The 13,616-nt window shown below is 33.7% G+C and overlaps 1 protein-coding gene across 1 annotated transcript; it reads left to right on the forward strand.

Moving 5' to 3' along the window:
* The first annotated feature begins 7,311 nt into the window (after positions 1 to 7,311).
* On the forward strand, positions 7,312 to 13,329 carry LOC120213746 (tobamovirus multiplication protein 2A-like). The gene is made up of 2 exons (XM_039211802.1): positions 7,312 to 7,626; positions 12,996 to 13,329. The coding sequence occupies exons 1-2, from the start codon at positions 7,441 to 7,443 to the stop codon at positions 13,101 to 13,103; spliced, it is 294 nt and encodes a 97-aa protein (XP_039067733.1). The 5' UTR covers positions 7,312 to 7,440; the 3' UTR covers positions 13,104 to 13,329.
* Positions 13,330 to 13,616: the final 287 nt, after the last annotated feature.

Genomic DNA, 13,616 nt, shown 5'->3' on the forward strand with positions numbered 1-13,616 from the left:
TAGCACATATTAGTTCCGCAAGATAAAGAGTATAAGGGTGTTAGTTTATATAGGCATGGATTGATAGAGTGTTTAACGTATATTTTCTAACAACGTGGGATAAAAGTTAAAATGAGTTATGCTACATTTTTCTAATGTAATATTTATTTTCTTTATTTTTTACTTAATACATTAAGTTGGAGTTTTTTATTTGTACTATTTAAATATAAATTAGAGTTTATACAAATTAAAATTAAATTTTTTTATATGTTAAAATATTTAATTTTTATTTTTTTATTTTTTTTTATGATCGATCGATGTAAACATCAACAACTCTGAATTATATCAGTTTTTCCCAACAAACTGAATTCTATATAAAAATATATATATATATATAATCTAAAATACATAGGTTAACCTACATATCAAACTCGTAAGCCTAAAGGATAACATAGATTCCTTAACTACTTAGGTAGGTTGGTTCATGAAATTTTAGTAAATACTATAAATAAACATATATTTGTTCTTTAATATGAACATGTAAAATATAAAAATCCAATGTCATCTTATTTTTTTTTATTTGGACAAATTTTCATTGTTTTATGTAGTTAAGGAATAATGGGAACAAAAATTAAGAACGGTTCGAATGAGATTGACATACAAATAGAAACACATATAGATAAACATACAAATGAAGAACTATGTCCGAATAACATGTTGTTGTTGTCTAGCATGTCCATTAATATTAGCTTTGTCTTTATTAAAAGCTCAAACATAAAATATAAAATACAAATTGTTCTTTAGATAGATCTTCCATCTGCTGATAGTTTGGTCGAATGATCTACAAGTTGTTGGGGGAGAAAATGATATAATTTGGAGTTGTTGATGTTTACATCGATTGATCATAGAAGCAAAACAAAAATTAATATTTTAATATTTTAACATATAAAAATATTTAATTTTAATTGATATAAAATCCAATTTATATTTAAATTGTAAAAATAAAAAAACTCTAACTTAATGTATTAAGTCAGAATAAATAAAATAAATATTACATGAGAAAAATGTATGAAAACTCATTTTAATTTTTATCCCACATTGTTAGCAAATACAAGCTAAACACCCTACCATGCCTATATAAACTAACACTCTTAAGTTCTTTATTTTGTAGAACTAATATGTAGTAAATTACATTGTTCGTGAAACATGCCTCTCCCTCTTTATATTAGAAAGGGTATACTTTGGTAAAATTTAGAGAAACGGTGTTAACTTGATATTTTTTTAAAATTTTTGAGTATTTTTTTAAACAAAATTGCCTAAAATGAGCAATTACCATTTTATTTTCATTTTAAAATGTTGATAATTATATTTTTAAAATACTAAACGAGATAGTTTTAATAAACGAAGTTAATTAAGTTATTTTAAATTTATTTTGAATGTAAATATTTTAAATTAAAGTTTACAAACTTTGATAAAAATTATAACATTTTAATGGAGATAGAAGAAACATTATTTATTAGTATTAATTATAGCATACAAAATTTGTAAATTAATTTTCATAAATTCAGTTATTGCCGTTAAAATAATATCTATAAATATCATTACAATCTAATTAATTAAAGTCAATAAAAATTCGTCTTGTTCCACTTCCTCCCAAGTCCGGAAAAAATGTCTTTAATTTTAAAAAGGTGCAGTTTAATCACTAATCTTCTTTCTCTTTATACAAATAAAATCATTATAGTATGATGGTACACCTCACGCGCCAAAAATGCAAGTACGAGTAATTAGAAACTTCCCTCCCAAAAGAACCCTTCCTAACTCTTTCTGGTCTATGAATCCTTTGTTTTTTTTTTCAGTAAAAAAAAGGAAGAAGAGAGGAAATCGAACGGTTATGATTGCTCCTTTGGCGTTTCACTTTACGTCACTCGCCTTTGCTTTTTATTTTGTATATTTATTTTTATATTAAGTTTTTATTTTGTTCAAATATGCTGACGAATTAAGACTATTTTTACTGGAAAATATTAATGAAATATAAAGATTTAATCTTTAATTATTTATATTTATGTATGATAATATTATAATCAGAGATAGATCGAAGGGGTGGGTGGGTCAATCGTTCCCTAAAAACTTAAAATTATCATAAATTTTTAAAAATTTATGATAATTTTTCTATTGAAAATACGCTTTTTTTCCATTGAGATTTTATATATTTATGTTTATCTCCTCTAACATAAAACTATGTTTATCTTTGATTATAACATTATGCTGACACATGCATCGAAGTTAATTATAAATACTCTAATCGAGTTTGAAAATATAAATGAACAACTTATAATTTATTCTTATTTTAAACATCGATCAATAATCATTCTCACGTATTATAATTCTATACTTAAATTAAAATTAAAAAAATGGGCAACAATCGGATTAAATATTTCTGATGTATTAGAAATTAATAAAATATTATTAAGGAAAAGGAGTAGAAGATGCATGGGTGGGTGACTGCATGACGTGGTTGTTACTTTAAAACCTGTGCACTTTTTCCGAGGTTTTATTGTTTCCCCAACCAGAGCTGCCGCTGCTCCGACAATCTAGGGCAGCCCACCACTGGGCTCACCTGCCGGTGATTTCATACTGTACACGTGTGTCTTCGTCCTTCTCACCACCTCACCAGATCCCTCTCCTTCCTCCTCGCACGTGGCACCTCATAACACGACAAAAACCTCTCAATACGTTCCTCCACACTGTTAAGTAAAAGCAATCTTCTATGACCCGATCTTGTTTTGCTTCAGCGAGTAGACGGCCGAGATTGCATTCAGAACCAACCCATTTTTATCATCATCCAACTAATATATTATTGATTATTTTAATGATAAATAAATATTTTAATATTTATCAAAGTTCAATTTGCATATTTGTCATAGGACATATAACCCGAATATGACGGATTTCGATTTGATCCGACCTAATTGGGTCGGGATTTTTTAAAACAAAAATTTGGTTCGGTTCAAGTTTTTTTTATGTGGTGTTCGGGTTCGGGTTTAAGGTGAAAAAGACTTGATTCGAAAAAAATATATAATTTACCCTATATATTTAGGGATAATTACAATAATAACCATATGTATATAATTTTTTTCAATTAAGTCACTGTTTTTATTGAATAAAAATATTTTTTTATTATTTCGGGTTGGGTCGGATTTTTATATCATATATTCGAGTCGGGTCGAGTGAAACTTTATTTTGATCAGGTCGGAAGTGGAGGCCCTCTCGTTTTCGGGTTGAGTAGACCAAAAACCCGACCCATGCCTATCCTATTCCTGAATTATTAATGAAACCTCACATGGGCCGAATCATGAATCATGATAGTGCATGATGGCACGAGAGATTTTATAATAGAATAAAATCATTCAACATATTGTATTTTTAAATACATAAAGTGGAAAAAAAGAGATTAGATTCTAATCACAAGTGTTTAATTAATTACGTCTTAATGACATTGTAATGACTTTTTGCAACATTCATTGGGTCGGTTCATTTCACATGGCCTAAGTATAGTAGCCGATTCATATTAAAAAAATTAAATAAAAAACCAAAAGAATAGTTTATAATTTTGCAGCTTTGTGCAGCAATGCTGTCGACTGTGTGCTTCCCTTTTTTACCTTTGAAATATGAAAATTTGAACAATGCTCTTACACTTTACATGCAGCACATGTTGAATAAAAATAATATTACCGACGGACACGTTTAAGTTTCGTTTAAAACTATTAGGATAAATTATCCGCTTGGTATCTAAATTTTAGTTTTGATTTATTATAGTATCTAATTTTTTAATTTTTCAAATCCTTATCTAATATTTAGTTTTTGTTTCGATTTAGTACCTCAGCCTTTAAAACTTACCGGGCGGGTGATTTGCACATGACATTTTTTATGGGTAAATTGCATCATTCACCACTAAATTATCTTCTCACTCCTATTTTGATCACTAAAGTTTATGTTTTTAATTTATTATTTAACTTTCAAATTATTCCTAATTTAATCACTATAACTTTCAAATTTATTTTCTTAATTATATAATAATAAAATTAAAAAAAATCATGTCATAGAGATTATTAATAAAATTTATTAGAGTGATTAGAATATGATCAATGTGAAATTGAGTGGCTAAATTGAAATTTTTTAAACTTTAGTGTCAAAATAGGAGTGAGTAGATAGTTGAGTGATGAATAATGTAACTTAATCACATAAACTGCAACGTGTTAAGTTTTTAACGTTGAGGTACTAAAATGATACAAAAACTAAATGTTATGTATGATTTTGAAAATTTGAAAGTTTAGGTATTAAAAAGGACAAAAACTAATAGTTTAGGTACTAAATGCGTAATTTACCCAAATTATTACTACTTTTAGGGTAAACAACATATTTAATACCTAAACTACTAGTTTTAGTCTGATTTAGTACTTAAATTTTCAATTTTTTTAAAATCATAACCTAATGTTTACTTTTTGTTTCATTTTAAAACCCCAATGTTAAAACTTAACACTTTTAGCATCTAAACTATCAATTGATTCCATTATAATGCATGCTTTTAAAAAAAACACGTTAAATTTTGAATAGGCGAAGCAAAAATTAAATTTTATGTATGATTATGAAAAAACTGAAAGTTTAAGTATTAAAACGGAATAAAACCGATAATTTAGTTACCAAAAGCGTAATTTACCCTTACTTTGACTGGCTTTTCATTTTCAACAAAGTAGTATTCGTGTCGCATTTGTCATGTAATGGGTAAATCCACAAAAGAAAAATGAGAATTCACCCATTGATTTGGTAAAAACAAAGACCAGAAGAAAAAGAAAGCATCTTACTTTTAATTTCTTTTATGGCATGGAGTATAATATAGCATAGTGGGACACATTGATGGAGACGCCATAGAAAATTTCTACATTTTTGTTCTTTGATTCCTTGAATCTGTGTGTGCCCCCAGATTTAAGTTGATCGGAACCAGTGGGCTAAAACCTAATTCTCATCAAATTATTGCCTTTCGAATTCGATTCTTTCTTGTTTTGTTGCTTCCAAATATTATTCTTTCCCCATCTTTTATCGATAGATATTTTCAGGGTTATTTCCACGTAATAACGAATCTAAAAATATATTTTTTAGAATGAATATATATATATATATTAATTTCTTGAATTTTTTCATACAGATAGAAAACAAATAAAATTTTAATATGAAAATTCATAATAAAATAAACAACTAAATTAAAATTTTAGATTTCAAAGTTTCGACAGCTGTTATAGAGCGACACGTAATAAAAAGTGTTGGGTTTGTTGTTTGATACGTGGATATAACAGATGACTTGTGGGGCAGTAAAAGATCTGGTTCCATTTCTAGCTCAAACCACAAAGGCAGTCTAGACAGAAGCTTATTTATACACGTGGAGCAAGGATGTAGTCCCACGTGTGTCTCCCAGATACCTGCATGTTGTTGTTTAAGGTGACATGACAATACGGGCATCCCTCCCAAGGAACCTAGTTTATATTAAACCCTAAGTTTGAACAAATTTTTTTTAGTTTACCCTTGTTCCCATATATAATGGGGTAAGAGGAGGTAAGATAGTATGTTGTCTCCAACATCAGATTGAGAGCAGCTTTCGTAGGAGACCTCCGAATTATGAAATGTCCTCCGTGAGAACAAAATATTAGGCCTAAAAAAAATAGACTTGGACAAAAGATTAAACCTGTTTTAGAATATGAGACGGGCTTGGATTGTAACATTTAAGTTTATATTGCATGATTTATATCATATAAAACGTATTAGGTTGTACGAATTAAATTATCTTAGTGGTTAAAGAAATTATTGTTGATTCTAAAAGTCATGGAGTCGAGCACCAATAATTACAAGAAGAATTGAACGTTTATTATCAAATGGTTAAAACTACTTATAACATCTACTATTTTATAATCACCTTAGCGTAATAAAAAAAATATATTAGATTGTTTGTGTATAACATAGTAAAAGGTAAACTTAATAAAAGAAAATATAAAACCATTAAATACTAAAGTTAACAGAACAAATTTTTATAAATTAAAAATTTAGATAGGCCGAAATGAGCTTGATTATTCATTTACAAATATAATTATTAACAATCATATTCTAAAAAAAAATACAAATATGAACAAGTTTGGGTAAAATTTGACGTTTATATTTGGCTTAATACCAAAGTAAGTGTTTAAGGTATATCGTTTTTTTAATAGGCGTTTAAACTATTTTTTGATTGTGTAACGTTATAAGCATTACCACTTTTAGGTGTCTTACGTTACAAACGTTATCACTTTATGTGCCTTGGTTCTAACCGCAATAAAAATGTCCGTTAACTGACATGTGTCACATTCTGATAATTTTAAAATTTATTAAAAAAACTTAAAAATATTTTATTTTCGAAAAAGCCCTAATTTTTTCTTGAAGCTCTTGAACTTTTTGATGACTGTTGCTGGTTTGGCAATGGTTGGATATGGGATTTACTTGTTTGTTGAGTTCAAAAGAGCTGCTGATGTTGCCTCGCTTTTGTCGCCTGTGGGTAGTGATCAGAATTTGATAGAGCTTGGTCGCCCCATGCTCATTGTCTTGTCGGTTTCATCAGATATTTTTCATCATCTTCCAAATGGATGGTGTTAGCTTTTGTCCATTGCTTGTTGTTTGAATGTTGGTATTGTTACTTATTTCTTTATCAGTTAGTAATTCTTGCATTAGTTGAATTAAAAACGTTTTCATGTAGCACTTGTGATATTCCTCATTTCTTTAGTTAAATATCTATATGTACTATATAACTTTCCTTGGTGTGCCTGAATTTGAGTCATACTAGCTTGAATGGAATCTGCCCAAGATCCCCAGATGCTCTCTGGTAGGATCATGCTACTTGTTATATACCGGTACTTCAAATGCAATTTGTGTGTCGTCTTCTATCGCATGTTATATTTTCCAGTTCATAACATGTCAACCATTTGTTGTTCTCATGGTCATGTGTATTGCCGAAGAATCTTATGCTGATTTTCCGGTGCATTTTACTTGTTAGTGAACATATGAATTTCAATAGGGAAGTGAAAACCATTCAATTAACAGTACTGAAGGGAAGTGAATCTTCTTCAACTATGGTTATTTGGGAATGTAGCATGTTCGTTTATTTTCAGTATGGATCATGATTAAGATGATTGCATATCACATAGTAGTTTAGATGATGATGTGTTTCATGACTTTGTTTTTCTGTTGGATAATAATGGCTCAGACATTAATGGATGGATTCTGATATTTATTGCATTAAAATAAGGCCTTGAATCAACTAAAAACCAACATTGATTTCTCTGTTAGAATAACATCTGGACTGGTATAATTTCTCTGAGCTTTATCTGACTTGAGGGCAAAATCAACTTCAACTTGCAGGTTCTTATTTTCTTGTTAGCCCTTATGGTTAGGGCCGCCAATGTACCTGCTGATTATGACCGTGATAATGAGTTCATTGCACCAAGGCAACAAATCAGACAGCCTTTGATGAACAGGCAACCTGTTCCGGTTACAGGTGTACCTGTTGCTGGCGGCCTTGATCAGCGGCCCGGCAGAACTGATGCTTGGAGTGCACGTATGAGGGAAAAGGTGATTTCTTTCCCATAAACTCCTTTTCTTTGATATAAACATATAGCTGTCCCGTGTAGTAAATCTTTCCTTAGACCAATTCTTACATCTTACCTTGATTTTCTTGAGGCTTCAAATCTCGACATCGAATCATGTTTACGAAGTAAACGTGCTGATGTTTCTTACCTTAAATGCCCAAGTGCTTAGATTTTACTATAATTCGTATTGTCTGTAGTAGTGCACTTGTTAGGAAATAAACCGAGTACGAGTAATTTCCATATAACCAGATTAGTGAAAATGCAAAATAAAAGCGGAAAAATAATACTCGAAATTGATAACGGAGTTCAACCAATTTTGCTTACGTCTCCGAACTGCTGCAGATCTTTTACTAAGATAGAAAATTTACAGGTGTTTACAAAACACTCACTACTCACAAGAAACTCTCTAGTATTGGGAGAAAGAAATGATTTGGGATTTTGGGATGATTTTCAAGCTAAATGAGCTAGGGTATTTATAGTTGAAACTTAAGGACTAATCTTTGAAAATACCCTAAAGTCTAATGACTAAAAATAATTAACCCTTGCTTAAATTCAAAAATATGGGCTGCCTAACTTTGAAATTTAAAGCACCCCCTTTGAAAATTCAAGCAGCCACCGGTTGCTATAATATTTGACCAATAATCTCCCACTTGAAGACTGATTTTAATCTGTCTTCACACCTCGATCAATGCAACATCATTTCTGGTCTTGTTATCCTAGCATGCCAACTGAAGCTGAACACAACTTCAGTTTATCCGTGGTCACCGTCTTTGTCAACATGTCTGCCGGATTTTGAGCTCCACTAATCTTTTCAAGTTTCAAAATCCCATCTTCCAGAAGAGACCGGATAAAATGATATCTGAATTGTATATGCTTCGTTCTGGAATGAAAAGACGGATTCTTCGCTAGATGGATAACACTTTGACTGTCACAATACAAGACATTATTTTCTTGTTTCTTGCCTAACTCTTCCAAGAAACTTTGGAGCCAAACCATCTCCTTGCTGGCTTCCGTAACATCGACATATTCTGCTTTAGTTGTGGAGAGAGCAACTATCTTCTGTAGTTGAGAAACCCAACTCACTGCAGTTCCTCCAAGAGTATAGACATACCCTGTAGTGCTTCTTCTGATGTCGACATTTCCGGCTAAGTCAGCATCTACATAGCCTATCAGTATCGTATCTCCACCTTTGAAACAAAGTGCTTTGTTTGTGGTATCCCGCAGATATCTGAGGATCCATTTGTCTGCTTCCCAGTGTAGCTTGCCTGGATTATTCATGTACATGCTAACAGCTCCCACTGGATGAGCAATATCTGGTCTAGTACAAACCATGACATACATAAGACTTTCAATTGCTGAGGCATACGGCACCTTCACCATGTGTGCTCGTTCTTCCTCCGTCTTTGGTGACTATTCTTTGGAGAGTCTGAAATGAACTCCTAAAGGTGTACTTACTGGTTTAGCATCTTGCATGTTGAACCTGGAGAGTACTTTGTTGATGTACTCAGCCTGTGATAACATCAAAGTCCCCGACTTTGTGTCTCTCTTGATCCTCATCCCAAGAATCTGCTTTGCAGCGCCCAGATCCTTCATAGCAAACTGCTTCGACAATTTTTACTTCAAGTTTATAATTTCTTGCATGTCTGAGCCTGCAACGAGCATGTCATCAACGTACAATAATAAAATAATGAAGATGTTGTCGAACCTCTTGATGTAGCAACAATGATCTGCTTGGCATCTGGTAAAACCACTGCTACCCATGAAACTATCGAACTTCTTGTACCACTGTCTTGGAGCTTGTTTTAAACCATACAAGCTCTTCTTCAACCTGCATACCAGGTTTTTCTTGCATGCCTCTATGAAGCCTTCTGGCTGCTTCATATAGATTTCTTCCTCCAAATCACCATGAAGGAAAGTTGTCTTTATATCTAACTGCTCAAGATGTAAATTCTCTGCAGCTACAATTTTCAATACCAGTTTGATTGTAGACAGCTTCACGACTGGAGAGAAAATTTCATTGTAGTCAATACCTTCTTTTTGTTGAAAACCTTTGACAACCAATCTTACTTTATAGCGTTTGCTCCCATCATGCTCTTCTTTGATCCTGTAAATCCACTTGTTATGGAGCGCTCTCTTGCCTGGTGGTAATTCAGCTAATTCCCACGTCTGATTTGATATAAGCGAGTCCATCTCATCTTTCATTGAAGACTCCCACTTGACTGAATCCTCCACCTGTACTGCTTCATCATAGCACTCTGGTTCACCATTGTCAGTCAGCAACGAGTAGTGCAAAGAAGGAGAATACCGTTGGGTTGGTTTAGGAATTTTGGAGGAGCATCTTAATTCCGGTGTGCCTGGTTCTTCTTGAACTGCTTCAGGATTGATCTGAACATCATTTCTAGAAATCTCCTTGAACTCAGCAAATTCCTTTGTTTCAGCTTTGGTATTTGAGCTACTTGATTCTACAGTTGACCTGTCTTTGTACATCACATTCTCATTGAAAATGACATCTCTGCTTTTGATGATCTTTCGATTTTCATAGTCCCAAAACCGGTAACCGAACTCATCACCGCCATAACCAACAAAGGCACATTTTTTGGACTTGGCATCAAGTTTACTTCTTTCAGCAAAATCTATGTGTACATAAGAAATACAACCAAACACTCTTAAGTGTGAAAGGTATATTTCTTTCTTGCTCCAAACTTCCTCTGGTATTCTGCCATCCAAAGGAACTGAAGGCCCATGGTTGATCAGGTAAGCTGCAGTGTTGATAGCTTCAGCCCATATAAATTTGGGCAATCCGGCATGTATCCTCATGCTTCTGGCACGTTCATTCAGAGTTCTATTCATGCGCTCTGCTACGCCATTTTGCTGTGGTGTCATGGGAACTGTTGTCTCCATCTTGATCCCATTGCTTGCACAAAATTCTCTGAATCTGTTATTTCTGTACTCTCCTCCATTTTCAGACCTCAGCCGCTTGACTTTCAAACCAGTCTCATTTTCCACCATGGCCTTCCATTTTCTGAAGGTATCAAAGAATTCTGATTTCTTCTTCAGAAAATAAACCCACACCTTCCTTGTAGAATCATCGATGAAGGTGACATAATATAGTGAGCCTGCAAGAGATGAAACTGGAGATGGTCCCCATACATCAGTATGAACCAACTCTAACTTTTCAGCCTTGGGTGTCTTACCAATCTTTACAAAGCTGACTTTCTTTTGTTTGCCAAAGATGCAATCCTCGTATAGTCCGATATCTACATTCTTTAGATCCGGCAACTTCCCCTTTGACAAAAGTGTCTTCATCTCTTTCTCGCTCTTATGGCCAAGCCTTTGGTGCCATAGGTTTGATTTTCCATCAGTATCTGCTACTGCAATAATATTCTCTAAATTTGAGGTTATATAGAGAGTACCAGTTTTCTTACCACGAGCAATGACGAGTGCTCCTTTAGTAATCTTCCATCCACAACCTGAAAAGGTTGTGCTAAATCCTTCACCATCAAGTTGTCCTACAGAAATCAAATTTCTTTTGAGGTCAGGAATATGTCTCACTCCTTTCAGCGTCCAGGTGGTCTGGCAACTTTAATCGGATGTCTCCTTTTCCGACGATCTTCAAGGTTTCATCATCGGCTAGATAAACCTTCCCAAAATCACCACTGACATAGTTCTCCATGATTTCTCGGCATGGGGTGGAGTGGAAAGATGCCCATGAATCCAAGATCCATGATTCAATCGGACTGTTGACGCTTAGAATCATGACATCACCTGTCTCCTCTGTCATGTTTGCAGATTCATGTGCGCCAGTATCTATCTTCAGTGCTCGGCAATCCCTTTTAAAGTGACCCTTCTTGCCACAATTATAACAGGTAAAATCTTTTTTTCCCGTTCTTGATTTTCCCCGTCTGAATTTCGATCTGCCACGATTTGAATTTCTTTCTGAAGTTCTCCCTCTGGACTCCGTGTGCAAGGCTGAGGAGGTTGATACTTTACCCGATTCTCTCCGTCGAATTTCTTCGCTCAGTACCAGATCCCGAACATTGCCGAATTTCAATTTACTATTTCCCGACGAGCTGCTAACTGCTGTAACAGTAACATTTCAACTGTCTGATAGAGATGATAAGAGAATTAAAGCTCGAACTTCATCATCGAATTGAATTTCCACGGAACTCAATTGGGTTGTGATTATGTTGAGTTCATTCAGGTGTTGAGCCACTGATGCCCCTTCCGTCATCCGCAAATTGAATAATCGCCTCATCAAATGAACTTTGTTTGAGGCCGATGTCTTCTCATACATACTGGAGAGAGCCACCATAAGACCCGCCGTGATCTTTTCCTTTGCTATGTTGAAAGCAACATTTCGGGACAACGTCAGTCGGATAACTCCGAGGGCTTGTCGGTCGAGAAGAGCTCAGTCTTCATTCTTCATGCCCTCAGGTTGCTTTCCTGAGAGGGGTTGATATAGATTTTTCTGATACAGAAAATCTTCGATATGCATCTTCCAAAAGTCAAAATCCGCACCATCGAACTTTTCAATTTTCACCTTCCCTTCGTTTGTAGCCATCGCTCCCACTCGAATCTGGCTTCTTCGGATCGTTTCTGACAATTTGTGCGAACCACCGTGTATTATAACACCTCCGTCGACAAATTCGTATCGCCGACAAAATTTTACTATTCACGAAATTTACTATTCACGTGAATGGTAATAAATAGTAATCTCGCAAAAAATTGACAAAATTCACAACCCAAAAGCTCTGATACCAGTTGTTGGGAAAATAAACCGAGTACGAGTAATTTCCCTATAACCAGATTAGTGAGAATGCAAAATAAAAGCGGAAAAATAATACCCGAAATTGATAACGGAGTTCAGCCAATTTTACTTAAGTCTCCGGACTGCTGTAGATCTTTTACTAAGATAGAAAATTTACAGGTGTTTACAAAACACTCACTACTCACAAGAAACTCTCTAGTATTGGGAGAAATAAATGATTTGGGATTTTGGGATAATTTTCAAGCTAAATGAGCTATGATATTTATAGTTGAAACTTAGGGACTAATCAATGAAAATATCCTAAAGTCTAATGACTAAAATTAATTAACCCTTGCTTAAATTCAAAAATATGAACTACCTAACTTTGAATTTTAAAACACACCTTTGAAAATTCAAGCAGCCACCGGCTGCTATATTATTTGACCAATAGCACTCTGATGTGATAGATACCCGAATATCACCTTCCGTTCCCTTCGATTCCTGCATTTTGGTCCCCTTAATATATCACTTTGTCTCATCATTTTTCTCTTAACCTTGTTCCTAATTTGTTTCTCTAACGTTGTTTTTAACTGGATGTATATCAGTACGGGCTGGATACGTCCGAGTTCACATACAACCCTATGAACTCAAACAGGTACCAGCAGGCAGCCCCTCAACCTGCAGAAGAAAGCAGCCGGTGCACCATTATGTGATAATCATCCGGTTGTCTTCCAAATGCTATTGCATTGACGGTCGAGCGACAGCTTCAGATTTTTCAGATGACAATCTTAATTTATGTGTTCCCTACTCATTGATTTCTTTATAGAACATGTGTGTTTAGAAAATGCATAACCATTTTGTGCGTAAAACTTGACTGCTACATTCAAGGTTTGGCAATGAGTTGAATCCCGACCATATACAACTCCGCCTTTTTCTTATCTGTTCCTTCTCATGTTATATATATATATATATTGCAAAATAAGTATCGATACGAGATATCAATATGCTTTGCTAGTGATGGGATGCTTTGAAATGGTAGATTTTAATGAGGTATATATAAGTACAGTTCATGTGCTTGCAAGCTAATATGAATATATATATATATATATATATATATATATATATATATATATATTCCATCTGCTTTATGATATTGTGATTGTGATCACCATGAAAAAGAAAGCAATGGAGGAGAATGAAAGCTTTGATATGCTTTGAAGTTGGCA

The sequence above is a fragment of the Hibiscus syriacus genome, unplaced genomic scaffold (assembly GCF_006381635.1).
Source record: "Hibiscus syriacus cultivar Baekdansim isolate YM2019G1 unplaced genomic scaffold, ASM638163v2 tig00110044_pilon, whole genome shotgun sequence".
In the NCBI taxonomy this organism is placed as follows: domain Eukaryota; kingdom Viridiplantae; phylum Streptophyta; class Magnoliopsida; order Malvales; family Malvaceae; genus Hibiscus; species Hibiscus syriacus.

What these genes read in the sequence shown, in the direction of transcription:
- LOC120213746 (XM_039211802.1), top strand. Translation starts at nt 7,441, where the DNA reads ATGGTTAGGGCCGCCAATGTACCTGCTGATTATGACCGTGATAATGAG. An exon ending in GTGCACGTATGAGGGAAAAG is followed by an intron (nt 7,627 to 12,995) that starts GTGATTTCTTTC and finishes GATGTATATCAG; the next exon opens with TACGGGCTGGATACGTCCGA.